Source organism: Astyanax mexicanus, chromosome 3 (genome assembly GCF_023375975.1).
Source record: "Astyanax mexicanus isolate ESR-SI-001 chromosome 3, AstMex3_surface, whole genome shotgun sequence".
Taxonomy (NCBI): Eukaryota; Metazoa; Chordata; class Actinopteri; order Characiformes; family Acestrorhamphidae; genus Astyanax; species Astyanax mexicanus.
In genome coordinates, this window is record NC_064410.1 from 26,921,471 (window position 1) to 26,947,980 (window position 26,510).

Consider the following 26,510-nt stretch of genomic DNA (forward strand, 5'->3'; position numbering starts at 1 on the left):
CAGACAATACAACACAATACAGACAAAGAATAATAAATAACAAGACAGTGTGCAAATTATGCAGTGTGCAAAAAAGACCAGTGAGGTAGTAGGGTTTTTAGTGCTTTCCATTTTCTGGGGTAAGTGGGGTAAGAGTGTGTGTGCATGTACAGAAAAACCTTCAGTTCAGTCTCTGCAGTTGAGGAGTCTGATGGCTTGGGGGTAGAAGCTGTTGCAGAATCTGGTCGTGCTGGACCGGATGCTGCGGTACCTTCTTCCCGAAGGCAGGAGGGAGAACAGTTCATGTGAGGGATGGGTGGGGTCATTCACAATGCTGGTTGCTTTGCGGATGCTGCGGGTGGTGTAAATGTCCGTGATGGAGGGGAGAGAGACGCCGATGATCCTCTCAGCTGTCCTCAAAATACGCTGGAGGGTCTTGCGGTCAGAGACGGTGCAGGTCCCAAACCAGGCAGTGATGCAGCTGCTCAGGATGCTCTCAATGGTCCCTCTATAGAAGAGTGTTAGGATGGGTGGAGGGAGACGGGCCTTTCTCAGCTTCCGGAGGAAGTAGAGGCGCTGCTGGGCTTTCTTGGCTGTAGAGCTGGTGTTCAGGGTCCAGGTGAGGTTATCTGCTAAGTGGACACCAAGGAACTTGGTGCTCTTAACAATCTCCACAGAGGACCCGTCGATGTTGAGTGGAGAGTGGGTGTGTTGTGCTCTCCTGAAGTCAACAACCATTTCCTTTGTCTTGTCCACATTCAGGTGAAGGTTGTTGACTGTACACCAGTCTGTCAGCCGCTGCACCTCCTCTCTGTATGCTGACTCGTCGCCTTTGGTGATGAGACCCAGCACGGTTGTATCATCGGCGAACTTGATAAAGCTGTTAGAACTGTGTTTTGCAGCACAGTCATGAGTCAGCAGGGTGAACAGCAGAGGACTCAGGACACTGCCCTGGGGGGCCCCAGTGTTCAGTGTGATGGTGCTGGAGGTGCTGCCCCCGAACCGGACTGACTGGGGTCTCCCCGTCAGAAAGTCCAGGATCCAGTTGCCGAGGGGGGTTTTGAGGCCGAGCGAGCTTAGCTTCCTGATGAGGTTCTGAGGGATGATGGTGTTGAATGCTGAACTGAAGTCTATAAACAGCATTCTGACGTAAGTGTCCTTCTTCTCCAGGTGGGTGAGGGAGAGATGAAGGGTGGTGGTGATGGCATTGTCCGTGGAGCGATTGTGACGATACGCAAACTGCAGGGGGTCCAGTGAAGAGGGCAGTTGTGTCTTGATGTTCCTCATGACTAGCCTCTCGAAGCACTTCATGATGATGGGTGTAAGTGCAACGGGACGGTAGTCATTGAGGCAGGACACTGTGTACTTCTTCGGCATGGGAACGATGGTGGTGGACTTGAGGCACGTTGGGACAGTGGCGCTGCACAGGGAGATGTTGAAGATGTCCGTGAGAACATCTGTCAGCTGGTCTGCGCACTCCCTGAGCACTCTGCCGGGGATGTTGTCTGGTCCTGCAGCTTTTCGTGGGTTGACTCTGCGCAGAGTGTTCCTCACATCCACTGCAGTCAGGTACAACACCTGCTCGGTGGGCTTGGGCATGGTCTTTCTCGCCATCGTGTTGTTTTGTGCCTCAAACCGTGCATAAAAGTTGTTCAGGGCATCAGGGAGGGAGGCATCACGTTCACAGGACGGTGGCATTGCCCTGTAGTTGGTGATTGCCTGGATGCCCTGCCACATACGCCGCGCGTCACCCGTGTCCTTGAAGTGGCTGTGGATTCTCTGGGCGTGTGCGCGCTTTGCCTCTCTGATGGCTCTTGACAGGTCGGCTCTCGCTTTCCTCAGGGCCACCTTGTCACCCACTCTGAAGGCGGAGTCGCGGGTCCTCAGCAGCGCACGTACCTCAGCAGTCATCCAAGGCTTCTGGTTTGGGCGTGTAGTGATGGTCTTGGAGACAGTGACATCATCAATACACTTGCTGATGTAGCCAGTGACTGATGCTGCATACTCCTCCAAATCAACAGAATCGCCTTCAGTAGCAGCCTCCCTAAACATGTCCCATGCAGTGCACTCAAAACAGTCCTGAAGGGCAGAGATGGAGCCTGCCGGCCAGGTTTTCACCTGCTTCTGAACTGGTCTGGAGCGTCTGATGAGTGGTGTGTATGTTGGAGTCAGCCAAACACACATGTGGTCCAAGAAAGCGAGGTGGGGGAGGGGCTCCGCCCGGTACGCGCTGGGGATGTTTGTGTAAACAAGATCCAGCGCGCTCGCTCCTCTCGTTGCAAAGTCCACATGTTGATGGAATTTAGGGAGCACTGACTTGAGATTTGCGTGGTTGAAATCTCCGGCGATAATAAACAGTCCGTCTGGGTGTTTGTTCTGCAGATCGCTGATAGTCCGATAGAGTTCACACAGAGCCTCTTTAGCATTAGCACCAATGCTAGCGCTGGGTGGGATGTAGACAGCAGCTATTAGCACGGCGGAGAACTCCCGTACTAAATAAAAAGGTCTGCACTTGACTATCAGGAACTCCACCAGCGGAGAGCAGTGTTTGGCGACAGTCACAGCGTTGTTACACCATTCCGTGTTGATGTAAACACACACGCCTCCACCGCGGGTCTTCCCGGATAGAGCCGCGCTCCTATCCGCTCTGAACACGGTTAGCCCGGCTAGCTGAATGGCGCTGTCCGGAATGTTGTCGTTCAGCCACGATTCCACAAAAACCAAAGCACAGCAGTCTCTGAACTCACGCTGGGTTGTTCACTGGAGTCGGATGTAGTCCAGTTTATTGTCAAGGGAACAGACGTTTGCCAGAAAGAGCGATGGTATTCGGCCGGCTAGGACTAGCCTTTAGCCTCGCGCGGATCCCGGCTCTCTTTCCGCGCTTACGCTTACGCTCGCACCGCTTGCGATGGCACTTCCGCTGGGCTCCGGCGTCAGGAAACACTGCGGGCTGGCGGCCTGGGTCTCTTAGCAGGCTAAGCTCAAGTAGCGTCTGCAGAACCTCGTCCGGTAGCGTGTTTTCTGGCTGATTTCTCCACTGTAGCAGGGTCTGGCGGTGGTAGAACATGTGCACGGGTGTTCCGATGCACATATTTGCAGGAAATAAACGGAAAAAACGACAAATAGTAACACAAAAGTACCATTTAACGGACCCGGAGCGGCCGCTGCGTGTTAACGCGCCGCCATCTTGGGTAAATAATTTTACTTTACTTTTTTCAAAATTTTATAAGAATATTATAATTTTTAAAAGGATTTCTGAAATGTGGCACTGCTGGCGCAAGTCTGTTCCAAATCATTAAATAAATATATACATATATACAGTGGTGGGAAAAGTATTTGGCTCATACAGATTTTTTTTTTGATTTGCGTTTTTTTCATATGTACGTTTTTCAGTCTATCAAACAAACTTTAGTATTAAACAAATATAACCTGAGTAAATATAAAAGCACTTTTTAAATGATGATTTTATTTATTAAGGGACAAAACAATGTCCAAATCAATCTAGCTCTTTGTGAAAAAGTGTTTGCCCTCTCACATCATACTGAACATAAAACAAAGTTTAGTTTTTGTTCTACTATAGTAGTGTGATGGTCTGGAAAATATCAATATAAAAAAAAAAATAGTGTGGGGGGCAGATAACTTTACATGCCATTTTGCCATTTCATCTTGCAGTTTGTAGTTTGTAATTGCATTAGAAAAACTGGATAGGGGGTGGAGATATGTCCATGTTCTTTCACATTGTGACTTTGTATATCACTATATTATGTTATTTTTTGAAGCATATCATGGATGTCATCAGCGCTTAAGGAACATTGACCAAATACATATTTTTTAACATACCATAGAGTTAGGCAGGATAAAGTGCAGCGCTATGGGACAGTATTTGAATGGCAGTTTTCAAATAAACTTTGCATTTTGTGTACATGTCAATATATTTCAATAAATGTGTAGCGTAAAATATTGTGGAATTCTTTTTTTACCATATCAACCACCCCTAGTTAAAATACATTTATACAGTATCTTTTTAGGGGTGAAAGATTTCGCTAAAATCACCATTCTTTAATCATTTGCTAAGTTTGAATATACATTGACAAAAAAGTAGGGACACCTGCAAAAACTATAAATACAGTTTTTTTTTTTTTTTTTAAGGCAGGCTTTGCCAGACTACACTGCACTAACAGTAAAGCCACAGCATGCACAGAAAACATATTGCATTGTCATTTGCCACATTAATGATATGTTGGAGCTATTAATTAGACACCAGTCTAATTCATTCAGTATTCTCTATATTTTTGTTTAATTTTGTTAATCTCTGTTGATGCATAAAACGCATGTTTCCGCCACATGATAGCCAGCTAACACCTTCTCCTCACCTGAGGTTTCCAATAGGGCTCTGCTCCCAGCTTACATAACTAACGTATGATGTTTAAACATATGTTAAAACATTTTCTCTGCATTTTAGATGACCCCCGAGCCTCCGAGGAACCAAAGTGAAAGTACAGATTTTGTGAATGAAGAGGAAGCTCAAGCCAAACAAGCTATCTACAACATTCTCAAGGAGGGGTAACCCTGTTTTCATTGGTTTAACATTAAAATAGTATTTGTCACATATTCAGAATTACTTTCGAACACTAACGTAACCACTCTTCACTGAAAAAACCCATATAAATCATAGTGCAAATAAATTAAACACACATATTTTTCTATTTTGGTCTGATTGTAGGAGAATGTGTTTTCTCCACTGATTTCTCATTTCTCTATTTTCTGCCTCTCCCTCTCAGGTCTATTGAGAGCGAGGCGGCCCTGAAACGCAAAGCGGGCCTCATTCACGACAGGTTCAGCGAGGTGAAGGTAAGCACGCTTGCAATCACAAAACAATTTGCATTTCCCAGCACTGAATGGAACAGAGCCACTTTTGTCAGCATATGTGAAGGAGGAAGCTATATTCAGGATGGCAACACATCTATGGCAGTGGTGACTGTGTGTGTGTGTCTGTGTGTGTCTGTGTGTGTCTGTGTGTGTCTGTGTGTGTCTGTGTGTGTCTGTGTGTGTCTGTGTGTGTGTCTGTCTGTGTGTGTCTGTCTGTGTGTGTGTCTGTGTGTGTCTGTCTGTGTGTGTCTGTCTGTGTGTGTCTGTCTGTGTGTCTGTCTGTGTGTGTGTCTGTGTGTGTGTCTGTGTGTGTGTCTGTGTGTGTGTGTCTGTGTGTGTGTGTCTGTGTGTGTGTGTCTGTGTGTGTGTGTCTGTGTGTGTGTCTGTGTGTGTGTCTGTCTGTGTGTCTGTCTGTGTGTGTGTCTGTGTGTGTGTCTGTGTGTGTGTCTGTGTGTGTGTGTGTCTGTGTGTGTGTCTGTGTGTGAGAGGTATTACTTGACTATTTGTTTGCATAAGCTCTCCCGTATGTGAATCATTCTCTTGCGGTAGCTTGGCAACCGTTGCCCTAATGTGGAAAGCTGATTAGGGGCTCGTGGTTAAGAGTCTTTGTGATGCATCAATAATTGAGTTAGAGCAGGAACAAGTAGCTTTGAGGGGAGGCTCCTCTTCAGCGTCGGGATGCTCATATATCTGTGTTGCAGTTTTAATGACTTTTTGATACCAGGCCTTTTCTCTAGTCCCATGCCCCCAAATGTTCATTCAGGTGTGGTAAGAGGCTGTGCTGCTCGCTGCTGCTGAGGCAGCTTGTAAAGAGCCTAATTAGCATTGAGTAAACGAGACGCAGAACTTTGGGGGTATTTAACACATGACTGGCCCTGTCTAATAAATTTTAGTTTATTTATCCATATGTAAGTGCTTATCTGAGTAATGGCGCACAGACAGGGATTAGCTAGAGATGAGGTGCTGACACAAATAAAAGTGCAAAAAAATACAATGTACATGTCTAGTAGCTTTTCTAACATCATTATTAGCATGTGATTATCGTAAACTGATTGATTATCATAGGTCTGTTTTTTTCCAGTGGCCTGAACATTGTAAATAGAGGCTTAGGGCTAGTAGAGGTACAGGTGCATCTAACAAAATGTATTAATAATTTTGCTCAAAATGTGAACACGTATATTATTAAGATGTATTAAACAAAGAGTGATATATTTTAAGTGTTAAAAAACCCAAAAGTAAATATTTTGAAGTCTTTTGGCAGTGTGGGCATTGTGCCAGTGCTGCTGAAAAAATGAAATCCACATCTCCATAACTCCAGAAAATGAGAAAGTAAAACTCAAAACTGCACCTTTTATTTACTTTTTTTTTCTTAAGCACTTCAGATGCACTTTTTCCAAAAGCGCACTGTATCTTTGTGTACCTCCTTTTCAAGCTACTTGAAGTGGGGAAAATAGTATTTGAATAATCTGTTGTTCATAATAAAAAAATATCCTGATATTAAAGAAATAATATCCTGATAGGGTTTGTTTCCTGGACAAGAATTAAGCCTAGTCATAGACTAGGTATTCCATAGTTATTTGACATGCTTTCATTAATTACAGGGTACATTCACAATTAAAACCTGAGACCTTATTAGTATATAATGTTCCAGCTTTGCTTCAGTCACACAAACGGGTTCTAATTTTACTGGAATTAATGTCTTAATCACATTTTGTTTAACAAAACATTTATTGCCAGTATTATGTAATGAGAGCTTTGCTCCTAACCTCAACATTTACATAAAATTGTCCTCATTTCTCCATTCTTTTATTGTATTCCCTTCTACATGATTAAAGACATTTTTGCGTCCACATTTTGTTGTAATGGGTTGGTAATTAAAGCTCCAGCATCTTGCTAGAGGACAGACGTCCAGTTGGAAAATGAGGATGTTGTGGCAACCGAACATGCGTCTAATGTAAAGTTGCCTTTGCCAGATGTCTCCACTGAAATCCTAGAGCTGAGCAGAGTCTTCTAACAGAAGACAGGTGCCTACTGGTGTAGGTATTAGAGCCTGACCAGAGATTGGCACTCAATATTTGAATATTTAAAGAGGTGATTTAAAAGGTTTACTGTTTTTTTTTTTTAATATAGTCCGACATTGAGTCTAACAATGAAATCTTATGACTTTTTAATCTTACTGTTACATCTCATTATAAATGATTAGGCTAAATATGCTAATTCAGAATAGAGTTTCAACTAAAAATATCCAGTTGACAGCAGTTGTGTGGTCAGAAAAATAGAGAATAGCAGAAATGGTAAACGTAAATATAAGTAACAAATTAAAAACTCCAAAAACTTGTAGTAAAGAAAATTCCAAGAATTGTGTTGGTATCTGGTAATTAGCATAATAGATTGTTGTGCTGTAACACATAATGGTTAGATTGGAATGCATTTTAGTGTTTGCTGTTGTTAGTTTTTATTGTTGACATACTTTTACCATCTTCATGTAAAAAAATGTGTATTTGCATTTGTTTGACAGAATTTAGAAAATTTCCTGTTTTCAAATGGTAAATTATGAGTCATTTAATATGCATTATTATGCATATAACTTATGCATGTGTTCCAGATTCCCCAGGCTACCTTAGCAGCTAAAAGTATAAAGCCTACAGAGGAGACAGAGAGGAAGAACAAGCAGCTACAGCAGCAGCTTGAGCAGACCAAGAGAGAACTGCAGCATGCACAGGACCAGTAAGATACAAATGCATCTTTTTACTTTAACCCTTCTGTTTATCTGTTATGTTCATTTATCAGTAATAGCAGTAGTATTTCCGGGTCAGTTTGACCCAGTGCATGTTTAATTATCCAAAAAATGAAACCCAAACACCAAAACAATCCTAAAAAGCAGCATGAATATTTAATTACTCCATTGCTGGTGTTTCTTACCTCAGGTAATGGTTCAATTAGGATCATTTAATTGCTTTTCATGAAAAAACAAAAAACTTTTTTTTTATGTTTCACTACTTTATGACTAACATATAAACTAACATCATTTGTTTAGCTTCTATAAATGAGCGTCTGTGTAAACACGCTTTGCTTCAGAAACTAAAAAGGAAATAGTAGATGTGGTCAAATGATTGCCTACTATAATGTTTACTTCCAAAATACATAGAAGGATATTGTTTCTGTCTAGTAAAAAAAAATATATATATAAAATTAAGAAAGTTCTCTCAATAATATTCAATGGAAGTCAATGTAAAATGTTTTCAGGGTAACTTTAAAGCATTTTTATTAGTTTATTAATCACAGTCTAAATGTAAAGATAAAAAACTACTTTATGTTTTTGATTTATTTTTTTGTGTTTAGGGTTTAGGTTTTTTTTTAGGGTTTTTATTTTGTATTAAATATGCATATGCTACAGTGCATTAGTTTAATATATACTATAGCAACATAAAAGTTTTGCCAATGATGAATAATGAACTAATGTGAAACATAATCTAGAATGTTTATTTTACGCAGTGTATGTTTTATTCAAAGTCAAAGTGGTTTTTATTGTCATTTCAGCTATATACAGAGTACACAGTGAAACGAAACAGAGTTCCTCCAAGGACCATGGTGCACATAAACACAGTGTAGACAGAACAATAGTGCAACAGTACAAAAGTGCAGACAGACAATACAACACAATACAGACAAAGAATAATAAATAACAAGACAGTGTGCAAATTATGCAGTGTGCAATAATGTTGAGACCAGTGAGGTAGTAATTACCTCTATTATGCAGTGTGCAATAGAGTCCAGTGAGGTAGTAGGGTTTTTTTAGTGCAAATGCTTTACCATTTTCTGGGGTAAGACTTACCCCACATCAGTTATTATTATAACAAAACTATTTATTTTGGTTAACATTGCCTAATGGAATTACTTGTGGTTGCTGTGCTCAGATTGGTGGAGCTGCGCATGGAGAAGGAAGGGGTGGAGTCTCGTTTACATCAGCAGGAGGATCATCTGGCTCAACTGCAGGAGGAACTGAGGAGAGTTTCTGAAAACACAACAGACTCACTGCAGACGGTGTGTGTGTGTGTTTGTGTGTGTGTTTGTGTGTGTGTGTGTGTGTGTGTGTGTGTGTGTGTGTGTGTGTGTGTAGACAAAATCAAAACCGGAATGTGTTAAACTCTTCTGCTAACACTAGGTGACAGTATAAATGCCTCATATGTGGACATCCGGCTCTTGTAGAGCAAAATGTGTTAAGGGCTAGACAACCCAAAATGTGATGTCCACATATGTGGATGCCATGTCCTAGGAGGTAAATTATATGTATACACATAAACATAATACTAATATCTCTCGCATTCCTCTTTAACATACTGGCAGGACTTAATGACCATACAGGCAGAGCTGTCTGAGGCAATGATGCTGCGGCAGAAACAGGACGACACTCTAAGGATGAGAGAAAGGGAGTTAACTGCATTGAAGGGGGCGCTGAAGGATGAGGTGGCCTCCCACGACAAGGAGATGGAGGCTCTGAGGGAGCAGTATGGCCAAGATATGGAGGCGCTTCGACAGAGCTTGGAACATGTATCACAGGTACAGATACACACACATACTCCTATCTGTATTGATCAAACAAAAATATGTTTAAATATGTTAACAAAGACATAAGCTTTCATGAGGTTTAGTAAACTTTTAGGGCCCTATTTTAGCGATCTTATAGGTAAGGCGTAAACCGTGCACTGTGCAGCTTAATTTAGGGCGTCAGTGTGTCTATGTTAACTTGAGGACGCACAAAAAAAAACCTTGTGTGGATCAAAATGCTGAAAAGGCATGCTCTAATTCTCTTAATTAATTATGGGTGTGTTTTCAAAAAAAATATGAAATAAACCAATCAGCTTGTCACTTGCCGTTCCTTTTAAGGTCCAGGTGCGCTCTGACGTATTGGTATTTTATTGGCGCAGCATTTCTGTGCTTCTCAGCAGTGGAAACTAACTTGCATGTTCAGGCTTGTTTACAGGAACAGCAATGCTACTTTTACTTTACTATTACTTTACTATTTAGTATTCTGTTTATTGGAGAAGTAAGGGTTGGGTTTGCATTCTGCTGCTGGTGAGCAGGGGTGTACATGCATTGCCAAGAAGCTCCCTCTGAGCACCGGCAGCTTGATGGTAATGCTGTGTAAGCGGTGGTTTGAACTTGCGACCTCCGGCTCATAGTGGCAGTGCTTTAGACCGCTGGACCACTCGGCGCCCCCTGGGTATTGAAATTTGATACCCAAAAGGCACCAAGCAAAATGTCTCTGTACTAATGAGTCCTAAAAATAAAAAAATAAAAAAATTTGGTACACCATTGCTGCCTCCGCTCACCTGCTCTGCCTCTCACTCTCTTGCTCGTTCTGTCCCTCCCTCCCTCGCTGTATCACTCACTCGCTTACTCTGCGTTTCACTCACTCGCATATCGGTATCAAATTCAAAGTATCCAATCGGTATTGAAAATGTTAAAACGATACCCAGCCCTATGTCTGACGTTTGACTTATATCAGGGTTTTAATCAGTCAGAGGTACACCTGTGTTTTCCTTTGCCAAGATGGCAATATGCCAGAAATGAACCTAAACACACTTTACCTCCAAACCACTATATCTATCAGCGTAGATAAATTCACAAGCACCTTTGTTATTTAAGCAGTGCAGGAGCAAGGTGATAAAATTGACTGTTGGTGAGGTGTAAGATAGCAATGAGTATCATGACACGCCTTGTGCAGTTTGCAAGATAGGGCCCCTAGTCCATCTAATCTAATCTTCAACCAGCCAAAACAGGCACATGTCACCCCGCTGCTCATTGAGCTCCATTGGCTACCAGTTGATGCTCCTATCACATTCAAAGCTCTTACAATCGCCTACAAGCTGATGACAGAACAGCTCCTCCATACCTGCACTGATCACTCCTGAAGGCTTACACTACCTCCTGGCCGCTGCGCTCCTCCAATGAACATCGCCTCGCTTTACCAAACAAACATTCACACAAAGCAATCCAGACTGTTCTCATATAGAGTTCCCCAATGGTGGAACAAACTACCTTCCACTACCAGATCAGGAGAATCTCTCACTATCTTCAATAAACTCCTGAAGACAGAGCTCTTCAAAGAGCACTTACTCTCCTAACACCTCTAACTAACTACCTTCTACTACCAGATCAGGAGAATCTCACTCTATCTTTAATAAACTCCTGAAGACAGAGCTCTTCAAAGAGCACTTACTCTCCTAACACCTCTAACTAACTACCTTCCACTACCAGATCAGGAGAATCTCTCACTATCTTTAAGAAACTCCTGAAGACAGAGCTCTTCAAAGAGCACTTACTCTCCTAACACCTCTAACTAACTACCTTCTACTACCAGATCAGGAGAATCTCTCACTATCTTTAAGAGACTCCTGAAGACAGAGCTCTTCAAAGAGCACTTACTCTCCTAACACCTCTAACACACTAACTATTCTAAACTCATTTCCTTCTTCCTCTCCTTCACTCCTCTATCCTATTATCTCACTTTGACCTCCTTTAAGCCCAATCTAAGGATTTTTTTACTTTTACCTTTTATTATTTTTGTACTTCACTATTGTAAGTCGCTTTGGACAAAAGCGTCTGCCAAATGTAATGTAAACGTAATTTAATGGAAACACTATGGTGGGCTGGGGTCAGACCTTAAGCATAAGTTGCCTGAAGGTGGCACTGCCAGTTGTTCATAAAAAACATCCTTATTAGCCTTAAACAATCATATGTTCGTAATGCTTAGGAAAATATCTGTTATAAGACAAATTTGGCCAACACTACCTGTTAATTTGCCTAAATTGACCAGAAAAAATCCTCCTAAAAGACTTTGAACACAAAATGTTGTTTAACCATATTTGAACTGAACTGACTGTAGTTTATATAAAAGAACATCTCAAAATACTACATGAAAGGATCATTTAAAAGCATTTTTACTTGTTAATCTGATTAATCTTGTCTTATTACATTTTGTACATTTTTTACATAGTACTTTAATTTTTTTGTTCAGTGCTAATTACATTATTGATTGATATGTGATGTAGAGATGAGCTGCAAAGCTTCAGCAACAGATGCAGTCAGTAATTAGACCCTAATCTACTGAGTAGTTCTCCTGGTTGAATGGCCCTGTTTATTCTAAGCTCGTGCTTCAGAGATAAAGATGAGTCTTTGTATGTTTATTATTTAATTGAAAGTGGGTACAAGACATCTGTAAATCCAGTTTTTGCTTTGTTTAGTCACAACAGGAAATCGAGGAGGAACGTCAGAAGGTGAACTCCTCTATTCTGGCCCTGGAGGAGGAACTGGACAGCTACAGGGAACAGAGTGACCACTGGAAGAAGCAGACATCCTCAGTTCAACAAGAGTGAGACCCAGTGCTACCAAGCATTTATATAACATTTAAGATATTTTTATTTGCATTAGAACCTAATGATGATGAAATGCTAGATATATTTCATCATTTGGATTTCACTGAGCACATTAAAAGCCTGGTGTAAACACACCTTTGCGATTGAATTACAGTTGTATCACTCCGATCACATTTATAGGTGGTCAAATCTAACTACAACTGTACAAGTTTTCTTTATATAGATACTGTTAGGGACATGCTTTTATTTGCCAAAGTAGATGATCCACCACATCTTGTAGTATTAAATTTCTTATTATTAGTAGTAGTATTTAACTGTTTGTGCAGTTTAATTAGACCTTCCTGTTTTCTGATGGCACAGTTAAGAGAAGATGCAAAAACCCTCTCTGATCTTACACAGCTGCTGCCTTAATAGCAGTGTATTGTACTTGTGAGCAAGTGCTTTTTGCCAGAAATTATCATGTTTTTATACATTTTCCCACTTTATTTAGCTTATAAGTTTGCCTTACTTTTCACAAGCAATTACAAAAGTACAATTTAAAAATATTTATTGTATTTGTTGAATTTGTTTTTATTGTTTTTAACAAAAGTATAGAATTTACAATTAAAAAAAGTTTTTGTAGCTGCTTTAGCTTTATTCATCCTTGCAGTAGACTGTGCAGTAGACAATGTCATAAAAGAATAATAGCCATTGTTTTGAGAGTCTTGTTTTGGGTTTTGAATATTTTTTTTATATCCCAGCAGACGAACCAATAGGGAACAATACATTTACCTCAACAGTGTTTTTCTAGTGCTAAATTTACTTCAGCACTGCTATTCTAATCATACATATACCTCAGCAGTGGTATTTAGGTCACATGTGAGTGAACATTACATAAAGGAATACTATGGGTTTTGAGGGTGGTCTAAAAACTAAATAGTCAGAGAAAACACTGAAATATGTCTTAAATAAAAAAATAAAATAGAAATAGTCATTGTTTCATATAAATGATTTTCACTTATTTAGCCAACAGCAAAAGTAAATAATTTTGATAGCCAAATATTCAGTGTATTTCTACCATACTCTACTACACACTTAGACACTAGAGCTGCTCTGCTAATACTGAAGACCAGTGGTTGCAATTTTCCAGTAAAGTTAAATGTCCGTCATTGTAGAAAGCATTATAACAGGTACTCTGTTTCGGTAAAAAAACAAAACATGCATAACTTTTTCCACAAGACTTTTCTTTTCTCTCATGTCTAAAATGTTCACTGATGATCACTGCAATATCACTACAGCTGCAGCTTGGAGGCTGTAGGCTTCCTTTTTGTGGGTGTAAAATATTTGTTGAGGATGTTGAAATTTTATTTTCTCTGAAAGTAGAAGGTGGAAAATTTGTTTATGGTCAGTTAGAGGAAGTAATATGGAAATGATGTACTCGTTGATATGCGTTTTTACATATAAAAGTAAAATCAAATGATGATGATCTGCTCACAATAGAGATGGATTTTAGGGGATGCATTCTTTATATAGAATGTCCTAAAGCTGCTGTGAGACTTTCGGTAAGAGTTTTTGCATGACATTTATGTGAAGCCAAAGTGCAACCTAATATTTATCAAAGGTGTTGCAGATCTACACTTAGCGTGATATCATATGCAAACATACTCTTGGAGGTGGGGCTCTTCTTGTGTATTACTCACTACAATACAACAGTCCAGAAAAGCACAGTCCAAAGTCTAACTGGTCTTTCTGGCAGAACAGCCCAGTCTCCTGATCTGTGTCTAAAATATAGCTTAATGTTAAAATTTCCTGTAGTTTTTGCCAGGTAGAATATTGACATTGTTTAAATTTTGTATTTCCTTTTTTTCTTTTTCTTTTTTTTTTTGCTTTTGTCCCTTTTTAGTTAATAGTTAATTTCCATTACTATTATTTTCTCACATTGTAAGCACTTATATCCCTTAGAAAATCTGGGTATTATTATTGAACATAATGTCACTTAACTGAGAGATTTTTTTCTGGGCTGACGATAAGTATTGTCTCTAGAGAATGGTATCTGTATGTACAGTATGTAAGTGAAAACATTAAATGATTGAGATTAAAAGTTAAATAATATTCATTAGCCTTATATTTATTTGTGTATAACTGTATAACTGTAGAAAGCTGTCGTTCTAACAAAAATAAATCTGTACGAAGATTAAAATAGAAGATGAAGGATATAAAAATAGTTTTCCTAAATAGAAAAAGGTTTTAATATAGAAATGTTTAGAAGCTATAATCAGGGACTTCATAACAATATTAATTATAGTTGTAAAAACTCTCTCTTTGTTTCATCTTTCATGTTGTTGCACTTTCAGTTCTTTAACATCACTCGTGTGTTTGCTTGTTTGTATGGTCTCTTTATTTGTCCCATTTGTCCCTTTGTTGGTTGGTCCTTTTCTAACGCATGACTTCACTTCTGGTTTCTGTTTGCCAGGCGAGGGCAGCACAGCACGTTTCAAAAGTGAGAGATCTGTGAACGTACTGAAGGGATTGACTTAAAGAAGCAACACAGTGCATTTTTTTACTTTCTAATTTGTTATAATGAAGCAGAATGTGGGTAATGTGGGTAATTCTCGTCAGTCCTTAACGTCTGAACCTCCAGGAAACATTATTAAATATTACATTTTAGGATTTAGTCATTTTAGTTTTTTGCCAATAGAAAATGCTCTGTATTGCTTCTTCAACAAAACCAATAATACAACCTTTGCCTGGTCCAGTGTGTTTCATCTGAGTTGGTTAAAGGTTGTGTTCTTAGTTTTGCTTGTGAGCTTCATTAAAATATGACAAATCTGACCTTTCTTACTAGAGTATCAATTATATTTTTATATAAGTCGATGAAGTTAAAAGTGAATTATTCAGGTAAAATCATGAATGAATCATCAACATCTAGATTTACTTTTCCTGATCATATAATGGGTAAAATGTCTCATCTTTCTTAAAATTTTTGAATCACCCAATAACTGATTGTTTACTAACTATATAAATCATATTTGATTCAAGTGGATTTTTTTTTTCTAAAATGTTTGGTTAATAATGTAAACAAAATGACAAATGTTGATTCATATATTATCTGATTGATTTTGGCCAATATTTAGGCTGTATAATCTTAAGCACATGTTTAAATGTTATTACACTAACCAGTTTGTATAAGTAGTTTGTTATGTACAAACTACTGTACTATGAAATTGTCTTCCATGGGGAAAATGTTTTGGAGTGCAGCACAGTCCATTTAAGCGTTGAAGTGTGAGACCCAGTGATGCTTCAGTTATCTGTGGCCAGTGTTCCAGAGAGCATAATTGACCTCACTCTCTCTGGCTGGGTAGAATGGCCCTCCCTCTCCCTCCATCACTCACTAAGATGCTGGTCATGCTAGCGGATAGAACAGAACTGCCAGTTAGTCTTCTCCTCCAAGCATGTCTAACTGTGTAACTGTCTATTGAAGATGTGTTGGCAGAAGTTCAGAAAGATGGGGTTGATGGATTCATGTGGCTTAAAAGAAGCACATGCTAAATTTGAGACTTCTTATTTCACGTCCAAAGTATTAGGTGGGATTTGGAAATAACTAAAATTAGGGTAAAAATACAGCTCTGGAAAAAATTAAGAGACCTGAATTAGTTTATCTGATTTTGCTATTTATAGTTGTATGTTTGAGTAAAATGAACATTGCTGTTTTATTCTATAAACTACAGACAACATTTCTCAAATTCCACGAAAAAAATAATAAATAATTGGAGCGTTTATTTGCAGAAATGGCTAAAATAAGAAATGGCTGAAATAACAAAGAAGATGCAATATTTTCAGACCTTCAGAAAACAAGTTTATATTCATAACAAGTTTTAAGAGTTAAAAAATCAATATTTAGTGGATTTTTTATGCATATTGGCATGTTCTCCTTCACCAGTCTTACACACTGCTTTTGGATAATTTATGCCACCCCTGGTGCAAAAATTCAAGCAGTTCAGCTTGGTTTTCAATTTGGTAAAATTAAAGAAACTCATCATTTTTAAGTGGTCTCTTATTTTTTTCCAGGGCTATAGGTTTTAAATAAAAAAAATGCTTTTTTTAATTTCTAGCAAGTTAAACATGTGCTAAAACTTGTATGGCCTATTAAATTCCAAATTACCAAGCACTGTTTTGCCCTTGTGATTTAAATGTGTGTGTGCGTGCGTGTGTGTGGTTTACACAGTAGCTTGTGTGTTTGTGGTTTATAGGTTGGTGTTCAGTATTGTGTGAGTGAATGTAGGGATCAGTTTTGTATTGTAGTGTTTGCCGTAATGATGAATTATCTGTATATTGTCTAGGCTGCTGCAGGCTCAGCAGGAAAAGAAAGAGCTTGAGAAACTGCTCAGCATGAAGAGTCCTTTGTGTGAAACAGATTCAGCTCAGTCTTTAACTCAGGTAACAGACACACAGATATTAATCATGCACCCACTAAGCAGTTTTTTTTTGCTTATTAGTAATGTATTGCTAATACATGGTAGGTCCTTCTTTTGCTTTTGAAATGGTCTTCGTGACATTGATTTCACAGAATGTTAAAAACATTCCTGCATCACTTTTTGAGCACCAATCTCTAGTTCTACTGCATCCCAAAATGTCTTTTTAGATTCAGATCCGGTGATTTGGGAAGTCAACACTGAAAAACACTGACCTTATTGTTATATTCCAGTATTTTGTACACTTTGCCTAAAATGAGTGAGATGGGGCATGCCTTGCGCCTGCAGGCAAATCGCTTTTTCCATCGTTATTCAGGCTCAAAGTACTGTAAAGTAAAGAACTTCAAAAGTGCACAAAAAGTTTATTAAAAGCCACTGTTTACTAGGGGCTGGGCAATATTATATTGTATACAATATATCGTGACACAAAAATATCATGATATTAAAAATTCATATCGTGATAACAGGGCTGTTCTGTCTTAAAAGTAATCTATTATTTACTGTGAAGCTTTAAGTTTATTTATTGCATAATTGTTTTAGTTTGCAGTTTATATGCATGCACTAAATATTCTGCAATATTATTTGCTGCATTATATTATTTTATGCTATATTATTTATTTTGCCACATTATGATTATACTGTTATACTGTTATACTATATTCCTGAAATGAATGAATTATTTTAGTTTTCCTATATCGCCAAGTATATCATTATCGCAAAAATACCCTGAAATATCGTGTTATTATTTTAGAGCCATATCGCCCACCCCTACTGTTTACATCCCATAATAGAGGTAAATCTCTGGATGCCGCCATCTTAAATTTAAGTCACAATAAGTCAACCTTCGAGCATGAATATTAAAACATTTTGAGCAATATTTGTAATTTATTGTTGGTTCTTTGCGCTCTAATATCGATACTAAAAAGATATTTTCAGCAACAGCTGGAAATCATGCGTTTCCCAGAAATTCATTTTGCAATCTGCTCAAGAATCCTACTTATTTGTTTGTGCTCGATGGTTGACTTATTGTGACTTAAATTTAAGATGGCAGCACACAGAGATTTACCTACGCTATGGCATGTAAACAGTGGCTTTAATCCTTTAGGTTGCAATAAATTGTGGTCATGAAGGGATGCACATTTTCAGTAACAATACTCAAATAGGCTGTGGCATTTGAGTGATGATGGATTGGTAAAAAATTCATAACCTTCTTCTAAAACGATATTCCTCATACTATTATGCCACCTCCACCTCCAACAGCCTGGAGTGTGGACACATCATAAGGCTGGATTGTGGATGTATTGTGCAGTTATGGTTGCCTTTCTGTGCATTCACACTTATCTGGCACTACTCTAGGGTTCCTGTCCCCCATGATATGTGACATGTCTGTATTATTTAATTAATTGTATTAATGATGATTTTGTTTTTGTAGAAGAACAATACAAAAAGCACTCATAGGGCTGGTATATAAATATTTTGTAAAATTAAACCTTCTCCTCCAACTCTGTAATAATCTTTGTTATTTACATGCTTTGTGCTCCAAACTAAACTAACTATTTTGGACTATTTTATTGGGTTAGGTTTTTCTAGTAAAGTTAACTCTACTATCTACACACTTTCTGCAATATAAATGAAGAAACATATCTAGATTGCATTTGCAACCTTTATAATCTAACCTGAATATATATTTTTGTGTTATGTTCAGGAGTTGCAGCGCTGTCGAGATGATTTAGAGCAGGCACGTTTAAAACTTAAGAAACAGAACGAGGAGCTGCTGAAAAAGGAGGTTGCACTCGGATCAGTGATGAGGACCAGTGAAGAAAAAGAACAGCAGATGAAGGCTGAGATTGAAAAACTGAAGGACCAGTCAAAGAAGGACAAGGAAGAACTCGCCAAAGTGCTTGAGAAAACACGTCAAGTTAGTAGATTTTCTCAGTTTCTGTTTTCAGTTTATTCCATTAATTTCCATGTATATTCTGACACCCCTAGTTCTGGAGGATCATAGTCCAACACAGTTGAACAGTTGATTTTACTGCTCAATCACATTTCCTAAACCAGTTTACAAATTCTAACAGTTAACAGATGAGTAAAATCAGTTCTGTATTGGAGTAGATAAATTGCTAAATTGTGCTAAACTGTGCTGGATATTGGTCCACTTGTTTGCTTTAAATCAAACGTATTCTTCTTTTCGCAGTCACCAGATCTGCCTCAGGATGCTGCTGCCACCAAAGAGAATTCTCTTGAACTTCAAGAGGCCAACACTCGCCTCAGAGAAAGACTGGCCCGCATGGTAAAACATACTTATTAAAATATACTGTCATGATGAAGACCAAACAGGTACCCCAGTTAAGCTAAAATGCAGCTACACTATATGTCGAAATGTTCATTGACATCCCTTTTAATGAATTTCATTCAGGCGCTTTAGGTCGCTCCCATTGCTGACACAGATGTGCAAATGCACACATGTAGCTTGTAGGGCAATTGGAAATATTGAGATTTTATATTTGAAATATAAATATAGATTTTCAGATGTAAGAAGAGACAGTTTTGTTCAGATCAATATGGACTATACTGAGTTCCAGTGGGCTTCACCAGTTTGCCTCTCTGCTCCCAGTTTCTCGACAGTTTTACAGTGATCCTCAGCTCAGATTTACAGAAACAGCATTTTCATTTACTTATTTAGTTTTTCTTGAGCATTTTAGATGCTCTTTTTCCAAAAGCACACTGTATTGTTGCTTGTTTTGAGACTACTTTAAGCTGAAAAAAAACCCCAAACATTTAATTTAAAGAATCTGTTGTTTATAATTAGAGTAATTTGAATTGCCTTTGAGTTATAAATGCTGCTAGATCTACTAGGCTACTCTAGTATACAGGATATGCCACTGAATGATAAAAGTGCTCATATAAAATATGGAACGTGCAGCTTTGTCTCTAAAGTATCTTTTTGTTATTGAAAACATATTAAGATGTACATTGTATATTACCATTCCAAAAAAAAAAAAAAAAAATCAAGATATTTGTTTTAATCCATATCGCCAAGCCCTAGTAACTTGCCTGGTCCCTGTAGAAATGTACGTCCAGGGGAGTAGGTGTACGTGGAGGGGTTGGAGTATAAAGTAGTAAAATATAAGTTAGCTTATTTCAGTTATTATTGTTTTTAATTTCAGTGCACCAATAAAATAATTTGCACCACAAATTACAGCAGTGACTGTGGCTTATGTTAAAGGTATATAATGTATAATATATATAATGATTTCCTTTTAATGTTTGTAGTAAGTTAAACGATTTATTCAGTTTCCCCTTGGCTATGCATCTGCTTATGCCAACATTTGACAAGCGAACAACTTGCTAAGTAACTTTAATTTAATTGGTTAAATTGTGCACGTCACAAACTGATTTTTCTAGGGCTACAACATTATGGCATTTTTAGATATTACAACTAGTTTGAATAATTTTTAATCTTAGCATCTGTTGACGGTAAACATCTGAAAAGTCATAGTGTTCCATCTCTGAACTTCAGTACTCTCTGTTTCACAGTCACGGCTGCACTCCAGTGTTCCAGATAGCGGTGGATCAGAAGCTCTCGAGGAAGAGAACCGGAGTCTGCGCTCACAGTTGGAAGAAGCCCGGCGTGGACTGTCTCGACTCGGGCAGGAGAAAGAGGAGCTCAGCCGGCGGCTGGAGGAGAGAGAGAGGGAGAGAGAGTCCCTGCGCCGGGGGAAGACTGACCTAGAGGAGCAGAAGAGACTGCTGGACCGATCACTGGAGAAGATGAGTAAAGAGGTAGGAGTGTGGATATACAAGTGGCCTTATAATGTAAACGGTTTCAGGGATTGCTTTACTATCGTTGGTAATAAAAACTGGGTTTGGATAGTTATGTTTCTCATTTTTGCAAATTCAATCCTCAACATGTTACTCTGGCCATTAAATCCCAGAGCTAAATCAGAGCTTAATTTATTTTGTGTAGATGAAATGATGTGGTTATGAATGTGGAAAGTTTTTTTTTTTTTTTTTTGTCTATAAAACACACATATAACATACACAAACTTTTCTGCAGTGAAGAGTTAACTAAGGGTGCTTTCACACCTGCCTCGTTTGGTCTGGACTTCTGGACTTTTCAGTTTGGTCCGAACCAAAATAGCAGGCGTGAAAGGGGGCGCGAACCTCGGTCCGGACCAAAGGACCAGATTTTGGTCCGACCAAGAGAGGTGGTCTCGGTCCGGATCTTCTGAACCATGGTCCGGTTCTCCTGCAGTGTGAAAGCGCTTTTCTAGATGGTTTGAACTTTCGAACCAATTACAGGAAGCTGAGCAGGCGTTCCTCAACAACAGCAGCAGAAGAAGAAACAGAACCGCTTTTTCTTCCTTATCTGTCGGCGGGCATACAGTTGCTTCAGAACAAGCACATTCGTTTGGCGAATTTGTACTAACCTAGAGAATTTTAACTAGCCTGTGCCTGAAGTTGCTGCTTCTGCTGGTGGTATAAAAACACAATAGCAGCACTACTATGGAGACGAAATGAATCTGTTCATTCATTTCATCCTTATCCTCGAAAGGCTTCCCACCGAATGAACCACCTGCTGAATTATCAACACGCCAGCGTCAGACGCATGATGATGAAAGGATGTAGGAGTATCACACAAAGGTCTTTGGTGCGCTCCTTAAACTGCAGTGTGAAAACAAAAATAAGCGGACCAAATATATACAATGTAGCAAACACATGAACCTTAGTTCGGACCACAGTCCGGACTTTCAGGTGTGAAAGCACTCTTAGTTGGGTGTGGTCTTTAAAATTATGTATACACATGAAGAAATGTAGAAGCCTGGATGCAGGATCCACTTGCTGGACAGGCCTGTGATTTCTCATATGCCAGAAACTTGGTGGTGTGCTTGTGACAAAAGGCAGGTGATGCCACCCGTGGTGGAGTGTGCATTATTAATGCCAGAACGAATTGCCACACAGGACATCACAGGGTACCACACACAAACAGTCATTCACACACTTGCACCTAGGGAAAATTTAGCATAGTGACACGGACACAGTGTTACCTGCAGTTTATATTTAATTAAACTTTACCAATTCTGCCAAGAAGACTGGTCAAGCATCCAACCAGAATTCATCCAAAAGCTTGTTGTTGGCTGTCAAAAGCATTTTTGTGTATTTTTAAACCTATATGTAAAAAAAAAAACATATTGTATGCCCCAAAAGAACAGTTCAGATTTTTGTTTCAGGTCCATGATAGGTGCGTGTAAAAATCAAGCCACTATTGTTCATCTACCAACTGCTGTCATCATTTTTTGACACCTCTTGATTCCTGCATAGTGACATTTTAATATATAAAACATGCATTCCTGAATAAAAAATAAAGCCATTTCATTGTACTAAAACTTGTAACTTTAGAATTAAATATATTTATATCAAGTTAAGTTAATTTAGGTTTTTAATAGCAAACAAATTTTGTTTAAGATTTTGGCAAATATTTAACAAGATGAATACTGTGTTGGTTAGCAGCGCAAGCATGTTAACTTTTATTTTATTTTATTTATATTTTTTTTTACCAAACTATTAATATTTTACTTAACCAAACCCCATTTCTTTAATACTTCAGATGGAGATGCTGATGGGGGATTCCCGCCAATCGGTGCAGGTGCTGCAGTCTCAGCTGGATGACTTTAAAGATCGGTCTCGTAGAGAACTGCAGGACACCCAGAGGCTGAGCAAAGAGCGACTGGCAGAGCTACAGAGGTCACAGAACAACCTTAAAGCAGCACAGGAGGAGGTGAGGGAGTCAAAGCCATTAGCTTTTTAATGATCATCCATCCTTCACTTCAATCTGATTCACATTTTGTGTAGAAACGTAGTAATTCAATAAATCATAATTATTTTGAAAACAATGTAGAAGTTTTCTAAGTAGGGCTGGATAATATGACCAAGTATTTAAATCCTAAAATATATCTTACTTTTCTTTAGTATAATATAATTCCATTATTAAAATGAACAAAATAAGTTACAGAAAACTGCTACAAAGGGCGTCTGTAACTACAAAAATATGAAAAAAGAATTTGTCAGTTTATGTAATGCAACTCTGTAAAAAATATCAGTCGTTGACAGGATGCTATGAATAATTTTTTATTTAGGGAAATTTAGGGAAAGCTATTAAAAGTTATTGAAACAGTAATTTTGAATTGTAATATAATTATATTGATCGCTTTAACTACTATGAGAGCTTTGTCTGTTATTGAAGTATTTTTTTTTTTTCTTGCTGTTACTGTTAATCCTGTATCTGCATCCAGCATCTTTCAATATCAGCACAGGAGATCTTAAACATGCTCATATTTCTCAGCATTCCAGCTTTATCCTGACTTGCAATCAGGATAAGGAGCAACAGTTATATACTTCCTTGCTTTATCGAAGATATTACCTGTTAGGAATGCTTAGCTAGCTAGCTGACCTCATTGTCCTGTAGAACATGGGGTGTGATGAGTATCTTGGTAAACTACACTATTGCCATTTCATAGTGATTCAGCTACGTGTCAATTTAGTGTTGCAGCTTTGACTTGATCAAATGATGAAAATTAAAAGTGCATTTCCCAGCATTATTGTGGTTAAGACATGCTAACAGACTATGTGTGTTTGTGTGTTTAAGCTGTCTCGTTTAAAGAAGGAGCTTATGGTGGCTTCTGAAGAGAGGGATAGTGCTCAGTTGGATAAGGATTTGCTGAGCAGCCGTCTTAAACACCTAGAGAGTGAGCTGGACACAGAGAGGACCTCACAGACAGACCGAAGCAGAGAGATCCGGCTTCTAGAGGTATGGGTGTGTAAATTTCCTTACTATCACTGTTCCTTATACATTTACATTTCACACACAACCAGTGTTTGGTTTGGCAGTTGGATGTTGAAGGTCTGGTTGTTTGACTGGATTCAACTGCACTTCTGAACTTTTTGCACTTTTTTCATATTCCACTGCTGTAGATAACATGTACTTACTTGTAAATAACATCCATAACACATTACTGTTTTCATGTATATATTTCCATCCTGGATGTAAATTTAACACCAATTTAATATTTATATTTAGTTTATTTCTTTCTTTATTGTATATTTTCTACTTTTATCTTTACACGGCATACTTGGCGAGGAGCAAAGAAAGAATTTCATTGTACGAGGAAACTTGTTTCTTACTGTGCACATGACAATAAACTCTTTGAATCTTGAATCTTTGAACTAGGGTCCGGCTTAAAATAATTTTTTGCACAAATTACCTCATATAGAGAGAAATGTATTTCTGTCTTTACTCCGGGCTTGACACCCTGCTAACTGCACCATGTAATTTAAGTAAGGCGAGCAGAAAAACACGAGAACTGTGTAAAGATGTGCAACCTATATTTTTGTATAATTTGGAAACATTATTCGATATGTACAACCATGGCTTTTCATTTCCAGTGACAGTTCTGTATCTCTCAGCCTAGTCAGAAATGAAACATAACCATGCTCTGTACAAGTGGCTCAGAGGGCAAATTCCACTTCATGACTACAGGGGGAGCCAAAGAGCAAGATATGTTGCTTTTAGGATCAAAAACAACCAGTGACACAGCAGAAACAATCACCCACATTATCTTTTATTCTGCTTTAAATTTGATTATTTTTTCACACAAGACTCCAACATAGAAAGTGTTAATATTAAAATGAAAGCTGTACACTACCAGGCTGCACAGATTGTCTTACAGGTCATTTTTGACCATAGAGGTGCAGATATAACTACAATACATATATACATATAGTTCAATGTCAAAACTCTGTAAAGGTGGGAATAGAAGTGTGTGCTAGCAATCATATGTGTGTTTGTGTATCTTAGGACAAAATGAAGACTTTGGAGATTGAGCTGGACGAGGAAAAGACTGGAACAGAATTACTGAATGACCGCATCGCACGCAGCCGAGAACAGGTACAAGCATGCAAAACTGTGGACAGTAAAGTACAACTTAATTTGTATCAAGACAAAACAACCATACACATCATACTTGTGTTGGGTAAACATGTGATAGGAATTTGACCCACCCATGCATCCATGACCCATATATATATATATATATATATATGCACACACACACTCTAGTGAGTAAACTTTGAAAAACACACAGTGATTTTGTGAGAATGCGTGCCTGAAGCAGTGAGGATTAAAGTCCTCACTTCAAGGGCCCAACAGTGGCTTCACCAAACTTGGGTGTCAAGCCCACAATCCTGATGCCCTGGTGCTCTAACCGCTGATATCACATATATCACATAAGCTCACAAGTTTACAGTGAATATCTCATTTGTTTTCCCTTTAAGATGGACCAACTCCGCTCAGAGCTGATGCAGGAGCGCTCAGCGAGACATGACCTTGAAATGGACAAGAGTTCACTGGAAAGACAGGTAAACAAAGCACAGGCAAAAAAAAAAAATATATATAGGCCATATTTCTGTGAATTAGGTGGACCTCAGCACATTTTCACATACTGCATTTTTCACACTGTAAGGAATGTATCAGACTGTAGCCTGCACGTTTACAGTGTTAAAACAAGCTACGTGGGACAAACCAATAATAATAATATCGCCCTGGTTTAACGGAACACTCACTGGGTTACTCAGTGTAGCGGTTAGCTGTTAATGCTAATGCTCAAGCTTACTGTAAATAAGCTCACCAAAATAAACAGTTTTCAGGAGAGAAATCTGTGTAGATTAACATCCAGCGCTTGTTTAACTTTAAAAGAAAGTCTTTTTTATTACAGTTTTGTTTACTTAGTTTAGCTTTACATAACTTAGTTACCTTAGTAACCCCACCCCCCACCACCCAGAGGCGAGACCTGCTGAAATAGAAGTTCCTTATAGTGTCTCCTAAAATGCACCTTATCCGGTGGGCCTTATGCATGAAAATAGACCAAAAAATAGACATTTATTGAAAGTGTGCCTTTATAATACAGACCGCTTTATAGTTCATAATTTCCATTTCTTTCCTAGATAAAAGATCTAAAGTCTCGTGTAGCTGATATGGAAGGTCTGTCCCGACCATCTGCTGGAGTAACACTGCTGGAGAACAAAATTCAGGAGCTGGAGGATCGACTGCGCAGTGAAGAAAGGTGTGTTCAACACATTCTTTTTTGTTTTTGGGTATATATATATATATATATATATATATATATATATATATATATATATATATATATAATAGTCTTATGCAAGAATACAGACACCTGGTTGAATGACACATTTTGTTAATTTTAAAATAACAAATCCTCTCAAAAAGAATCAACAACACATGAAATCTGGTCAGATCTTTTTTTTTTTTATTGTGTGTGTGTGTACGGCTTATGAGTATTTAATATGGAACATTTTATGGATCAGGGAGAAAACCAGCATCCTCGCAGCTCAAAGGAGGGTGGAAAGAAAACTGAAGGATGTCAACGCCACACTGGACCAGGAGAGAAACCAACATGCTGAACAGAGAGACCAGGTATACATATATAGGCACATTATCCTGGTGTCTGCCCACGTTTGTCTCTTGTGAGTGTGCTTAAGGCTGTTCACTCTGTCTCTAGTGGCTGTAGACTACTTTTTGCATTATGACATGCCTCCTGTGTTCCCCTCACAGGCTCTACACTGCCCCTGCATAAACTAAGCTTTTAACATTTCCTGTAGTGAAAACTAGGGCTGCAACGACTAGTCGATATAATCGACAATGTCAATTATTTAAATTTGTCGACCACAAATTTCATTGTCGACTAATTGTTAATTTGTAACAGCACAGCATAAAACAAGGTGCTAAAAACAGAAGTGTAATGGAGATGGGTAA

At 38.6% G+C, this 26,510-nt stretch overlaps 1 protein-coding gene across 3 annotated transcripts in view; it reads left to right on the forward strand.

The window, feature by feature from the left end:
- The window catches only part of cgnb (cingulin b), a 43,094-nt gene that overhangs the window by 13,246 nt on the left and 3,338 nt on the right, over positions 1-26,510 (forward strand). For 2 of the 3 annotated variants that reach the window (XM_022666807.2, XM_049476233.1), the window contains exons 3-19: positions 4,442-4,542; positions 4,761-4,830; positions 7,454-7,575; positions 8,766-8,892; positions 9,196-9,408; positions 12,096-12,223; positions 14,680-14,706; positions 16,547-16,643; positions 18,384-18,596; positions 18,873-18,968; positions 20,216-20,461; positions 22,287-22,457; positions 23,325-23,486; positions 24,534-24,623; positions 25,010-25,093; positions 25,679-25,797; positions 26,063-26,171. In XM_022666807.2, the coding sequence (XP_022522528.2) occupies positions 4,442-4,542; positions 4,761-4,830; positions 7,454-7,575; positions 8,766-8,892; positions 9,196-9,408; positions 12,096-12,223; positions 14,680-14,706; positions 16,547-16,643; positions 18,384-18,596; positions 18,873-18,968; positions 20,216-20,461; positions 22,287-22,457; positions 23,325-23,486; positions 24,534-24,623; positions 25,010-25,093; positions 25,679-25,797; positions 26,063-26,171 (2,175 nt within the window). The remainder of the gene's footprint in view (positions 1-4,441; positions 4,543-4,760; positions 4,831-7,453; positions 7,576-8,765; positions 8,893-9,195; positions 9,409-12,095; positions 12,224-14,679; positions 14,707-16,546; positions 16,644-18,383; positions 18,597-18,872; positions 18,969-20,215; positions 20,462-22,286; positions 22,458-23,324; positions 23,487-24,533; positions 24,624-25,009; positions 25,094-25,678; positions 25,798-26,062; positions 26,172-26,510) is intronic. The other variant, XM_022666808.2, reaches the window with a different exon arrangement.